The following is a 14,598-nucleotide window of genomic DNA, read 5'->3' as shown; positions in this document are numbered from 1 at the left end:
TACCACATGTAGTCATGTCCATGGGCTGAGATTTACAACGTGATTCAGTCTGAATCTTTTCTTAACACAGGGTCAACTGACTTGTTCCTTCTGTTTTCCTGCTTCCCTTTCCTTTTTCCCAGCTTCATTGGACAAATATTTACAATATGTCATGTCTCGATACCTTGACTTGTTTTCACTAAATATGCTAATAGGAAATCTTTAATCAACTTTCAGACCTGAAAAAAGTCTCCCATTCCTTGGATTCATAGTAGCAAAGTTGTTATATGAACTGCCAAAAAAGTTGTTCAGGTCATGGACCCAAAAAACTTTTAGCATAATGTGATATTAACGTCCCATTCAAAGATTATGACAATTGGCGGGTACGAGTGGGAAATTTGTTGGAAAAAGCCCCAAAAGACAGACAAAACTCTGAAAGGCATTCGATAGTTCACTAATGAAGTGAGGCTGACTGGTTTCTGTGTGGTTGCTCCCAATAACATTCTCTAAGAAAAGCCTTTGAACAAACAAACAAATGTACCTTTCTTGAAGAATAAGTTTGTTTTCCTTTTTCCAGAAGTCTTTGAAGTCAGAACTGAATTCGTGCCAAATACTGAAGAAAGAATGTGGGGACACCTCTTTCTCTCCCATTTTTGGTTTCATACAGAAATAGGCTGCGGTTTCCAAAAAACTGTCAAAGAAAACAAAACCAGCAAATGTTTCAGTACCCACTGCTGCATTTTTTTCTTACTTAACACTGACATTGTATTTCATTACTCTTGTTAGCAGATCTAAAATAAAAGAATATAAAAGCCTAACAGTTCTGAGCTCTTTGTATACAGGCAGACGCACAATATAAGATGATCCTTCAGCGAAGCTGGTATCTGGCATTTATCATAGATTCTGGTTTTGACCAAAGTATTTTCCATTTCAAAAGCTAAAATGAACACACCATCCACTGCCCGGCAAATCCAGACATCCACACCTGCCCATATACTGCTTTTCTGTTGTGCTTAAAGCTGTTTTGAAAACACAAAGTCAAAGCCCATAAAGGACCGTAAACAGACTTCTTCACGTTCTGTTTGATCTACACAACAACACAAGAAGGTAGGTAGGTTAGGTCGAAGCCTCCACAGAGATGTTAAAGCTCAAACCTGCTGTGTACTAAACAAGAAGTGACCAACAGAAAACTGGGCCAGGAGCAACGGTGGTAGAAAGCAGGTGCCCAGCAATACTCTACCAGAACGATCCAACAAGCCCTTCTGAGCTCAACAAAAGTACAACACCATATTAAACACAAAAACTACACCTCGCGTAAGAACTGCTGCTGAAATGCAAAGGTCGTATTTCCCAAACTGAGTGAAGACTGCGACTGCAATTACATTCAACAGCTTTCTGATTTTGAATTGCTTCTATTTTGTTTCAAATATAAAAATATGTAGGAATGTTATAGGAAACCTCAGAAAAATTAATTCAAAAATTAATTGCTTGATGAACTATTATCCCATTTTCTTTTTTTTGTTTTGTTTTTTTTTTTTTTTTTAATTAATGTTTTGTAAATACTAGAGCTTTCAAGAACAGTTTTCTCATCTAAAGCTCAACATGGAAGCCCATGAAGAATTGGTTATTTTATGGAAAGCTGTCTCTTGAAATGTAGTTGTAGATGCTTTGCTCACTGATCTATTACTACTGGTCAACTACTATGATAAGTTTTCTATGAAACAAATCACAGTTTTATTCACTTCAATTATGGTGAAAAAATGCAATTCCAGTTAAATGGGTGGAAATGTAATTTTAGTTACAGAAGTTGTATCTTCATTCATGAACTACTGTATCTGGAGAAAGAGTGCTTTGATAGTTGTTATAATTTAAAGTATTTAACGGTAAAGATAATATACAAAAATCCAACCACTCAGAAGGGTCAATCTTACAAAGGCTCTGTGAAACTGTTTGTCCTAGTTCTCAGGATGCAACACTGTAGTTGTTTTATCCAAAATGAAAAATAAATATCTACATAAATTATCCTATTTCTGTTTATTTCTATTATCATGTATTTCTACTTAAGCCTACAGCTGAAACATTTAACATCAGTTTACCAATCAAATTCTACACACATTTTCTTTTAATTTGTCATTCATTTCTCCATCTGCTGAAGCCAAACGAAGCTGTTGAGCAACAAAGATGCAGCACAGAAAAATATAAGGGACAAAACCATTGTTGCTGTTTAACTCACTGGTCTGATACTCAAATGCCACCTTACCTGAGTGTACCATCTCTTCAGCTCTCTCAGCCAGCCTACCCTCTGTTCTGCAAGTCAGTACTTGGTTAATAGGGTGTCTTTTTTGTGACTGGGTTTTGCTGGTTTTTGGTGTTTTTTTCTTTTCTCTTTTGTTGTTGTTGTTGTTTTGGGTTTTTTTCCAAGTGATTTATGGAAGAGTGATAGTACTGATTAAACTAAAATGTTCCATTTTACTTACCTATTCATATTTTCCCCACAGTTTTATGTGGGGAAAAATATTTATCAACTACCCTGTGATCCCACGGAATCACTCAAAAAGGATATCCCTCACATTCATCAGTCAGCTGCACTATAATTTAATTTTTTCTGCCTACTTTCACATATTTTCAATCTTTTGCAAGACTGCAAACATGTCAGGGAGGTCTTTTGGTTTTCCTCCCAGCCCCTTCCCGCAGACTCACAGCTCTGGAACTAGCTAATGGGGAAGTCATATAAAAGGCTCATTTGATTTTTCAGAATGAACCTGCAACATTTTTGAAGGAACGTGAGCAATACAGGAAAAGAGAGAAATCTGGAGGCATAAGCTGACTCACTGGCTTATTTTTAAAGAAGGTCTTTGAATGAAGGCCATTAATGATTTACAGAACATCGAAAGATCGCAAGTTCAAACAAGAAGCCTTGTTTTGAGAAATGTGTTTTCAAACCAATGTGCAAATGACAATAATGTGAAAAGCATTTGATAGTGAATGGCCATCCTAAACAATGCTTTGAAATTGAGGTAACGAGCTAGAATTCCCTCACAGGAAAACATCTCAAGAAACAGGAAGCCAAGACAAAATCAAATCCATACTGTACAGGAGAATGCTCCAAGAAAGTGATCAACTGCAACATTTACTGGAGGTGCAAAAGCTTCCATTAGTCTTCAATTACTCCAGCCCTCCTCTGGGAGTAGACGGAGATGGCGAATGGTTTTTTCTCCGGTAACTGAGAATCTCCCTGAAGACCCGGTTGTATAACCAGTACAACCTCACACATGCATACAGATGTGTCTAACAGCTGTAACTTAATTTCTAGGTTTATAGAAAGAAGAGTGACCTTCAGCCAGGTTGCTTGCCTCCCTGGCAGTTACTTTGGGAGGTGAGGGACGTAAGCTGTTTGTGAAATGTGAAAGCGCAGCACATTGTCATCGTTAATACCTCACACCTTTCTCATGCCTGGTAAAAACACACAAGACATCAGGTGCAACACATAAGACATCGGGGCACAAATTTCTCTGAATCAAATATTTTTTCTATATATGCAGACCAAACAGTCAAGACAGTTGCTGTATTTTTTTCCAGTCAGAGAGGTCTACCTTTATTTTGCACTTAAGTCTCTTAGAGTACGTTTAAAAGACATATGGAAACCTGCTTGCTATATGTTTGATGCTGTCATTTTTGTAGTACAAGACAAAGTGGCATCATTCATCCATGAAAGATGAAGCACATAAAGTGAATCCAAATGCATAAATAATAAAACATGCACAGCAATAAATCCTCTATATTACCATGCTCTTTAAATATCTGATTTGGAAATGTTTACGTATGTCAAACTAGACATATCTCAAAGCTGATTCCAAGAGGGGACATGCATTTTAAATACAAAGAGAAATTTCGATGACATCACCATAACCCCAAGGCTGGATATCATCCTTACAGACTTCAGCCAGGCAGCAAATACCTTTTCTCTGGTGCTTTGCAGTGGGGCATCCCATTCAAATTTTCCTGTTGATCCTTCAGCAGATTTTGAAGCAAAACATCTGCATATGCCATTGATACTGTTCCTGACTATACATTCAGGAACACAGATATTTGGAATCAAATAAGGGATTAGAGTTCAAAAGGATTTTGTTCCTATACTCAAATTAATTTCTGTATTATACAATCTTGGGAAAACCATCTGACCTCTCTGGTTTCCAGTTCACCTGTCTGCAAAATAAACATTTATGACCAAACAGGTATTGCAAAGCTGGTTTAGTGTCCATTTTTGAAGTGAAAAGGTTCTTACTCTACCAAACCCTTAGCAAGTGTCTTAAAAGAACATGCATTAGAGAAGAGGTAGCAGTCATGGAAGAGGAAAGGAAAGGCGTGCGAGTTACATTCAGGGATTAAAAGAAGTAAAGGAGGTCACTGGCTTTGCTTCAAACAGCCTGACTTTTCAAGCATGATTGAAAATACAGTGGTGATGTTCATACCACTGTCTTATCCTGACATGGCAAAAGCCAGAATTCTTCAAACAGATTTCAGACTGAGTTTCATATCCCTCATGCTGGACCTGAAGGAGAATTAAACAGCATCAGCTCTCCCAAAACAATGGAAGAGTTGCTGATCCCTGACAAGTAAGGAACGAAGATCAAGAAAGATGGTTAGTTCCTTTTCTTCTCTTCTAGTTTCCTTGGTTCAAGTGTTTGTGTAATTCAGAAAAATCACTGCAGACTGACATGACTGAACTCACTGCTTACTCAAATGTGGAAACTTGATGAATGAATCACTGGACTTTTCTGTGTGCTCCCTTGTGTACAACTATGAGACTATGTAAATTATTTTTCTATTTGGAGGGAAGGAAGGAAGGAATGGATGTGCTAACAGCCAAACCAGATTTAATCATATGAGAAAGAAAAGAAGCCGTTCACATTGCAAATGGCTCATTGACAGCATTTCTAGCTAATAGATCTGATCCGTCAGGAATATTTAAAGAGCAGCTATGGATTATTCAGTCTTTTTTCATTCCGTTCTGAAGCCAGTTAGCAAGTAGTTGCAGACAATGATTCAGATTGGTCTGCCGAGTGCAATGCATTGGTCAGTTTATAAATATGTACAACGCATGTTTGTACACATGCATATATGTATGTGAATGTATGCAGTAGATCAAGCAGAAAAAGAGGCAGAAGACATAAAGCAGCTGGCAGCTACAAAAATACTTCTTTTGCTTAAAAACCCCCACCAACAAAACACAAACACTAATGAGACAAATCACAAACACTAAGCAATAGACAGCAGTAGTTGTATCCCAGCACCATTTGATCAGGCTTCAGTGGCCAAACAAATAGCAAAGTAACCATCAGTAAAGACATGCCCTGGCTGACCTTCCTGAGAAACAGTGAACACACATGAGCACACCTGCATCTGGTTTCCCCATACAGCATACTAAACCACCTGCAAGAGTAAAGATCAGTTTCAATGTGGATATAGAAGCAGAAAAAAGAACGTTTCTACAATTCTGCAAGAGGCATTTGGTACCATTTAATGAATTATGTATTTTGGTGGAACTTTGAACCTGGATATTCTTCACTACTTGGGTTTGCCTTTATAAATTATGAAGCATCAATTATGTACATTTGAGATTAAGAACAGGTAGCGTTAGTGGTGGTGCTGTGTTAGTTTTGTGAAGCATTTGGCTTTCAAAAGCAGTTCTGAGCCAGGCAGGGGCTGCTAAGGTACATTTTAGCCTGATTAAAGTCACAAGTGCAATTTCAAACTAAGCATCGTGTAGCAAAAGAAAGTAAAAAGGGCAGAAAAGACCATATGTGCCTCTTACTACTTTAAATCTGACATGAGTTATATTTAAAAACAAACTGAGTTGGCAGGCATATAAACCTGTTCAGGGTGTTGATCCTGAAGTGATGGCTACATAGGGGAGAAGAATACAATATATAGATAATGACACTTGCTTCCTGGAAAAGCTAATCATATGAATTGTCATTTTAATTCTTGTTTCATTTTATAAAGAGGAAAAGGCTTTGTATGTATTGTCTGTGTGTTTTCAACATCTGAAAGCATTAATGAAAGTTAGTCTTAAGACAGAATACCGAGCAGTTCAACAAAGTCACACAAAATTATATAAAGTGAAACAGAACCAGCATCCTGGTTATTGAGGTAGCACCAGATTGTAAGGAAAGTTAATATGCGCAGCATCCTACAAAGCCTCTCAGTTTCTATTGACATATTTTGTTGAGGGTCCTCTCTGTGCTATAACTTCACTTTCTTCTACAGTTCTATATAACTATAGTTATATATAGTTCTCTATATATATCCATATGTAGAAAGCATATGTATAACTTTTATAGTTATAGGTAACTGTAACATCATTTTCTTCACCTTTTTTTTTTTTTTTTTTTTTAAGGTATCATTGCCTCTCCTCAGTGCTGTCCCTTACACTGCATAATTAAAAGTTAAGAAAATATAAAAACATAGTTTCATTCAAAACACCTAGTACTCAAATGTGCTGGTGAGAAATTTCTTAGGGTCCTCCTGCCCCCCCCCCCCCTTTTTTTTTTATAAAGAAGAAAAATATCTTTCTTGTATTAAAAAGAAAGTTGAGATAACATGCCAGCTTAAGTCTACTGCCAGAATCATTAATACCTTCTTTCATTTGCCAATTTATATTGTGTAACTATGGATTTTGCAATATTGTTCCTTAGAAAACGAAGGTCTCCAGAGATTTTTCCTTTCCTCTAAAAAAAACCTGCCAAACATTTGCAATGTTTTGAATCCTAAGTCATCTCCCTCATCTCTAGTCCCTTGTCTCCTATAAATTCATATTTAGCAGAAAAGTGTTTTATTGCTCCAACTAGATGAAAATCAACAGCTTCAACAACAAAAAAATCCCTCTACCTTTGAGGTACTGGTTTTTTCCCTCCAGCAAAAGCCCACCAAAAAGCATCCAACGCGAAGAACAGTAAATTGGGTTTTGACAGGCTGGTCTGCCTCGTGCCTGAGAGTTTTGATCCCCACCCCACCATACCAGGAATACTTGACAGCTTCAATGTTCATCAACAATGATCAATACAATTAGTTGTACGCATCTATTAGTAATGCAAATACACAATTTACATATTTTATACTTTATGTCACATACTGAAGGCAGCAGGCCCAGTAAATGAACCAGAGCATATACTATGGTACAGATTGTTAAATTCAGTAGGTATTATGAATATAACCTTGCACTTAAATATTTCAGAAAAACTAAAATTCTTAGAGGACTGATGAACTCGTGGAGTTAGCAATGAATAAAACCTTCACATATTAGATTGTCTCCTCAACCTCAATTCAAACTGTTATTCCAGGCCCTTATATTTACCTAATTCAATGGGTGGGTTTTGCTTTAGTCCTCTTTCAGGAACAAAGTCCCTCATAACAGGGGTAGCAAAGTAGCAAAATAATATGGCCATAACTGATTTAAATTATAGTTTTGTTGAAAGGTGAATTTGAGATTTTCACAACTTGAAATGAAGGTATGTTAGCTGGGCACGACGAAGAAATTTGCCAAATCACTTCTTGTTTATATCTTCTGGAAACATGTGGTTATCAAGGATTGTAGTTAACACTACATCTGAAAAGTATTCTTCAAGATTCTCCTTTGCTTGTTTGGTTTTTTTTGGTTTTTTTTGGGTTTTTTTTTTGGGGGGGTGTTTGTTTGGTATTATTATTATTATTACTATTATTCTTCCTATTTTAATTCTCATTCTTCTCTAAAACATTAGGTGACATCCTGGTCCCTTTATATGTTTGCTTATGGTTTGGGATTTTATTTTTTTTTTTCATCTGATGTAAGCAAATGCTTGCTGACATAACAATACCATTTTTCATCTGAGGTGGCATAGGATTAGGTGTTAAATTACGTCACAAGCAGGATGGAGCTATCTTAGCAGATAGAACTTATCTGATGACAAAAAAATAGTGTTTGAAAAGCCATTCTGCACAGTCAGGCTCCAGCCCTTTGAAAATAAAAGGTCAGGAAATGTAGGTTAGAGGTATTTTTGCTACCGTCACATATCAGGTACAATGTATTCCTCAGCCACAGCTCACCCCATAATTGGAGTTTATGTGAACCCAAATTCTGTTACACATATTTAAAGTTATGTCTCTGTGAATACATTTCAGATTAAAATATGAATTGAGATAATACATTAAAAACATAATATAAAAAAAAAAAAAATAAAACAAAAAACCCACAGAGCTGACCTTGTGGGGTTTTTTGTCTCTGACCATTGTATTCTTACAGGCCACTCAGGAAAAAAAAAAGCAAACTTTTAGCAAGACCTTTCTAACGCATTTTTAATTTGCATGTGCTTTCTTCTGTCATTTTAAAATGACAATTTTAAACAGGTTCAAACTTTCTCTCAAAAACTTGGCCTGAGGTATTTACAGTTCCCTAGATGCGTTGGTGTTAGCTGCAATCTACCGTAATCTGCATACTTTGCATGAACAAGTAGGTTCTCTTTCTCAGAGTTTAATGCTTTTAATTTTGTGTTAGTGTGGGTATCACGCCCGTGCATGCCAGCTAGCTGTTACGTAGGCACATGGACAGCTCTGTGCTAAACTGGGCAAATACAAAATGAAAAATGAGCGTGCGTAAAGCAATGTCATGCAACACATTAAGAGAAAACTGTTTTTCACTCTTAAAAAGACTAACATAGGAGCTTCAAATGTTAAATAGCCCTTGGCCAGTTGAACTTGAAGAAATAGGAAATAAGAGGTGCCAGTTGACACAAAATACAGTGGTGGAATGAATTTCAATAGCAGTGATCTGACACGCAAGCTGCTAGCCTCAGTGCTGTAAGAAATAGCAAAATGACCCATGTTAAAGCCAGCTTGTCTCCAGATCTTTCTATTAACATACCTCGTATTCACTGTCTAGTGCAATGAAGGCTTTCTGGGCAATTATTACAACAGTAAGAAGTTATAATTACATATGGAGGTAGCGCAACTGTTGTGTACTAAGTATTGTTAAAAGTTTTACTGTTTCTTCAGTTTATTGATGTCAGTCTCAGCCTTGTAATCTGCCTGCTCCCGTGGTATGACTCACTTTTATAGCTGCAATTCATGCAGGGTCAAGGTCAGAGTTATCAAACAAAATAAGAAGTAATTTGCTTTAAACCCAGAGGGAATTATTTGGGTATCTAGACAGAAACCACACAGATGCCTTACTGGATTTCATGTACATATAATATTAACCCACGCTCTAAGAACATGATTCGGTATAGATTAATTTTTATACAGGTGCATTTACAAAAGTATACTCCAAAAATAACCAGTAAATGAATCTACAGGTCTGACTGGGAGTATTGTCACGTGCTGCTTCTATTTTTGCTGTCAAGCCAAACTTAGGTTTCAGTTTCTATTCTTTGAAAATTATAGAGTAAAAATGTTCTAAAATACTTGGGTATTATAGAAACCCCTAACATTTTAAATGTTTTGTGATGCAGTTTCATCTTACCCCTTTGGGGTTGCTCTGAAAAGCATTCTTCCATCATTCAGTGTACAGGAGCTCTCTCCACATTCATGAACATGAGATTCCCTAATATCATCAAAAGCCAGCACAACTATGAGTGGAAGAAATCCAGCCTTTGCAGGAGAAAAATGTACATGGGGGCTTTCATATTCTTAGAGTCAATTACAACAGAATCCCGTGAAAGTAAATTGAAAGACTTCAAAAACTGAGTTGATGAAGTGTCAGATGGAAAAGGTCTTTACATGCATTTTTCAAATGTTAGACATTTATGATTAAACTCCTGACTTATCCCAATACATTCTCCTCACATCAGTGACATTATCTTTGTTTAGATTAGCAGAGAAAAATGGGTAGCGTTTTCTTTAAGGATCGAGTTTAAATGCAAAGGTGGCAGCCGTTGGAATTGATGGAAAGATTGTAATAAATAACCATATCGCTCTGGATATGTGAATCAGCGATACTGACACATCCAAGCAAAGCTAAATAAATTATACTCCTTTGGCCTAGGATACTTTCTCATGTCTGGAGGAGCTGTCACCATCCTCCAAAGGATTACACAAAGGTTTCACGGTGGTTCTGGTCTGGGGTGACCATTGTCCTAGTTGTTTCCTCTGGAGCAGAGAAGGAACTTTTCCCTCTCAACAGACTGATTAAGGTAGAACCATCAGGCAGCAGCTGAGAAAAGCAGCGGGTGCAAGGTATCCCGTAAGAAGTGTTCATTTAAGACACAGTGCAGAAGAGATCTGGCTCACTAAAGCCGTTTCTGAATCTACATTGTTAACAAAGACAAGCAACAAGGCAAAAAGGCTGAGGAAGAAAATGAGGAAGAATAAAGAGGCAACAATATTATTTTTTTTTCCTGGTCACTTCATCTCCAGATACAAGAAGCACAGTGGGGTTTCAGCAGTAGGCTGAGGCAAGCCCTGTACTGTGGAGGGGCTGATGCCAGCCTTCCCTCAGCTGGCAAGTGCTATGGAGGGAACGACCCCTATTGTACAAGTTATTACTGGATAGTTCCCATATGAGTTAATGCAAATTGTGACCCAGTGAAACCACATCCCTGACGTTCTGCTTTCCTATTTGCACATACATGACAACAGCAATGTACCATAATAATCCGTAAAGTAAATCTTAAAATACAGCAAGGAAGAAAGCAACACCTGTAGTGGCAAAACAATGAAAGAGAGTAAAAGCAGAGTGTTATCCACATTTAAGTCACAGGTACTGCAAGTGTGAGCACTACTTCCTAAGGCCTTCACAGCGTAATCTGACTTATCAGCTCAGGTAGATGATGAAAGATGAAAACATGAAAGAAAAAACCTACTGAACATGACCAGAAGCTGATGCACAACGAAGAGGCACTGGACCAAATCACACACACACACACAAGCATTTTCTTCGGCTGTAGCAGCGCAAAAGAAGTATCTTGAATTTTTGAGGACTACTCAGTGAAACCACCTGGTAGACATAAACTGGAGGTCAAAGCATACTGCCACATTTAAATATTTTAATTTCTGGTTCTTTCTAATTAATTTATTAGCTACATGATTTTTCTCTTAGTGATTTTTAATCCTGAATTTAAGGCTATAGCATTAGTTTTGGGTATGATCAGACCCCAGTTAAAATAACTGTATTGTTACCTGGGTGTTACTTAGCTGTATGGTTATCGATGCCACGCAGCTATGTACCTGTATTTGTACCTTAAATTAATATAATTTCTCTTTTACGGTACAATCTAAGAATAGGTCCTCTACACAAACTGTAGAATAAGTTACATAAAGATGAGTTTACATTGCAGAATATTAGTTCTCTGAATTGTAACCCAGTCTGTTGAAAGTTATATTACTATTTGTTCACACTAGCGCTGAATGTCATTAAATGCCAACTAATTTCAACCCAATAAAATAAAACCATTTTTTTAAGCAAGCAGCTTGGCATCTTTAAAAGAAACTATAATGCTCTTACAGGCAAAAATCAATCATGCAAATGGTTACGAACTTGCAGTCATTTGGCAAATATTTTCAGAAAAGGGCAAAGACTTCATCTTTCAGGGAAAGATCAATTACCCGTATTTCAGAAGAGACTTTCTGACATAACTAAACTGCCTGCAAAGTTTCCATTACTGCATATTTACAGCCCCTGATATTTTGTCAGAGACAGGATACTAAACTAGAATGATCCGATCTGTTTAACAGTCTGTAAGCTTCTTCTATACACATTTCCTTTGCTCACCAAGTATTTACTTTTTGCTGATCCAACTAATGTATACCTACAGTCTGAAATGTATTACCGTGAGGAATTTGAGTCTGCATGCCGGGAGCCACACAGCAAGAAAAATAGACCTAACAGTAAAGGAACCAACAAAGGATGAATGGCCAAAGAGCAGTGAAAATGGGGTCCAACAGTAGGGTCTTGCCTTTCAGTTAAAAGGATTGTGCTGGTTTTGTGGTTTTTCTTTTTTTGTGTGTGTTTTTGTGGTTTTTTTTAACTACATACCTCTCTCCATTCTGGGCTTTTCACCACTTTATTTCAATCATTAACTCAATTTTCACTTTAACTTTACAGTTCACTTTTGGAAACAATCAAAACCATTGTGTAGAGGGTAGTGAGGTGGGAGGAACATTTACTCTTTTAAAGGATTACCAGACTTAGGTGCTACATTTCTAGGTGTTGCTTTTCAGCAGTGCCATTGTACCGTACTGTCTGCTATTCCTCTAAGTGTCATCAACTTGTCAGCTCATAAGCAGGTGTAAAGCTTTGTTCCTAAGTCTTGTGTTCAGTGAAGCCAATGGAAGTCTGGGAAGATTGTTGTGTCAGGAGTACTTTTTTTGCAGGGAGTTTAAAGGTAAACATTTCTCTTCAAAATTTATGTCATTTGTTGCTACAGCAAAGAAAGCAACACCACACTGCTAAATGGATTATTAAAAGTCCTGAAAACACAAAAGGTGCCTGGGAGGCTGCATTCAGGAAGCACTTAAAAGCCTAGAAATCACTGGAATGTGCAAGTAATGAGAGCAAATCATAAAACAAACCAAATAAAAATAGCCTGACACAGGAAGATGACCGTTCCATACCCAGCCACACACATCTTACATTCCCTAGTTAATACGTAGGTCAGAATGCAGAAAGTCCTGTCTATATTTGTTGTAAAAGAAGTCATATTCCCTTAATGCATTAAGATTTACTAAAGAACAGATTAAATTCTCAGATTTGTTAAAATCAGTGATGTACACAAGCCATGATAGTGAGCAACGTTTCAGTCTATCCAGCCCTCGCTAGGCATCACGGAAGGAAAAACAGGTGAACAGTTTCACCCCAAATCAAGCCACCATTATACAGGGCTGTTGTCTTACTGACCTATGTTATCACTTCAAGCAGGGTTATACTATCTGAAATATTAGAAATAAAAGGATCTGTAGTGTTCTTAAGAGGTTCTCAGTACACATTGCCTCTTCCATGAATTCAGTATGAATAAACACAGCACTGAAAATGGCTCAGTTTACTGCACTGAATTCAGAATGTGATGCTTCATTGTTTGACTGAGAGAGAGCAGGAAGAAATGAAGATCATCTGTGTCTCAGGTCTAAACCAACTGTCTCCAGTTCAGTTTGTGAATGATTCTCAAGATGCTAGTCCAAGAAGAGACAAATCATTGTGGATAGAGGGGAAGAAAAAGAAAATCTCAACTATTTCAGTGGAAGAGAGATGAGTGTTACATTCTGGATTGGTTTTCTTCATAAAAAGACCCTAATCTAGAAACCTTTCAAGATCAGAAGCCAGTCCTGGGTAAGGTAATGTAAGAAAGTAATAAAGCTACATGCTATTCCCTCACACTCAGGCATATAGAGGTAGCAAGGCAGAGAATTAGGACCTTCAGCTTCCCTAAATGTTGTTTCTGGTAATTCTAGTCAGGTTGTTTAGCTGTTGTTTTTAAAGAATGAAGTGCAAGAAGAGGAGTAACTAGCTTATTTCTGATTATAACCAGCAAGATTATATTGCTGCTGTTGCTATTGCCTTTTACCCCAGCACAGAAAACAAGTCATCAGCTATCATGTAACATTTGACAATAACTTTGATGTCATCTTGGTTCCTGCTTGCTGTGATTGAACCCTGTCTCATTTTAAAATTGTTGTAAGTATCCCTGAAAACAATAGTGCTTCTCATTTTTTCTCACAGCTTAAAGCAAATCACGTCTTAAAAGGCAGAGATATTTAGACCTAAATAAATGAAAGTGCAGAAAACAATGCATTTGATGCGTGGTGCAAAGTGTGCTGTATCTCCCAACTTTCAAAGATGTTAAATTTTGTTTAAATGTTATATATAGCTGTATGAGTTGAGCATATAGCTATGTGTCTTGGGACAGATGGCATAATCTAAAATAAGAATAAAAAGTGCCCAATTGTGAGCTCCTAAAATATAGCAGCATCTCTTTCCCTCCTCCTCTCCTTCTCCTGTTTTATTTCTTTCCTATCCCCCCAAACCAGTGGTTTTTATTTTAACTTGTCAAGTATTTCACAGTTTCTCAAGCATTTAGCAATGAGGATCTAATTGGAAAGTGCCAGGTTCTTTTTTATTACACTTTATCAATATTCTTAAGGGAATGATGTAATTATTTGGGGTTTGGTGAAGACATTCCATGTCACTTCAGTGTTAATACCAGGCTGGAGCCTTCCTTGTCTGCCTGCGTAAGCTAGATAAACACAGACCTGTGTGCTTTCTTCTCATCTCAGGATACTTAGAGAGATCTTGGAACATATGCCTATTGCGAGCTAAACATTTCACTTTTCATTTTATCCGTGTGCCAGAAATCCATTCCTTGGATAAACACTTTACATACTGACACTTTTAAAGTCACTAAACACGATAAATAAAGAGAGAATACATCATTTCAAAAGCGATTAAACATTTTCTCACTTGTGACAAATGAACAGCTATACACTGTATGGAGTCCCTGGAGCAGACATTCCATTTTCTTTGTCTTTATTTTGTGTGGAAGATTAACTTTCCATTTCAGCTCATCTATTGCACAACTGAGCTTTTCTAAAATACACATTGCTGCATTTTCCCCAAATCATTATTCATTTTAGAAACATTTTTGTTGTTATTGC

The 14,598-nt window shown here is 37.1% G+C and overlaps 1 protein-coding gene across 1 annotated transcript in view; it reads right to left on the bottom strand.

The window, feature by feature from the left end:
• The window catches only part of FMN2 (formin 2), a 165,684-nt gene that overhangs the window by 16,428 nt on the left and 134,658 nt on the right, over positions 1-14,598 (bottom strand). The window contains exon 17 of the mRNA XM_080389778.1: positions 521-670. Coding sequence (XP_080245904.1) covers positions 521-670 — 150 coding nt within the window. The remainder of the gene's footprint in view (positions 1-520; positions 671-14,598) is intronic.

Source organism: Falco punctatus, assembly GCF_963210335.1.
Source record: "Falco punctatus genome assembly, chromosome: 5".
Taxonomy (NCBI): domain Eukaryota; kingdom Metazoa; phylum Chordata; class Aves; order Falconiformes; family Falconidae; genus Falco; species Falco punctatus.
The sequence above is the reverse complement of the archived record's forward strand: the minus strand, read 5'-3'. Positions and strand labels throughout refer to the sequence as shown.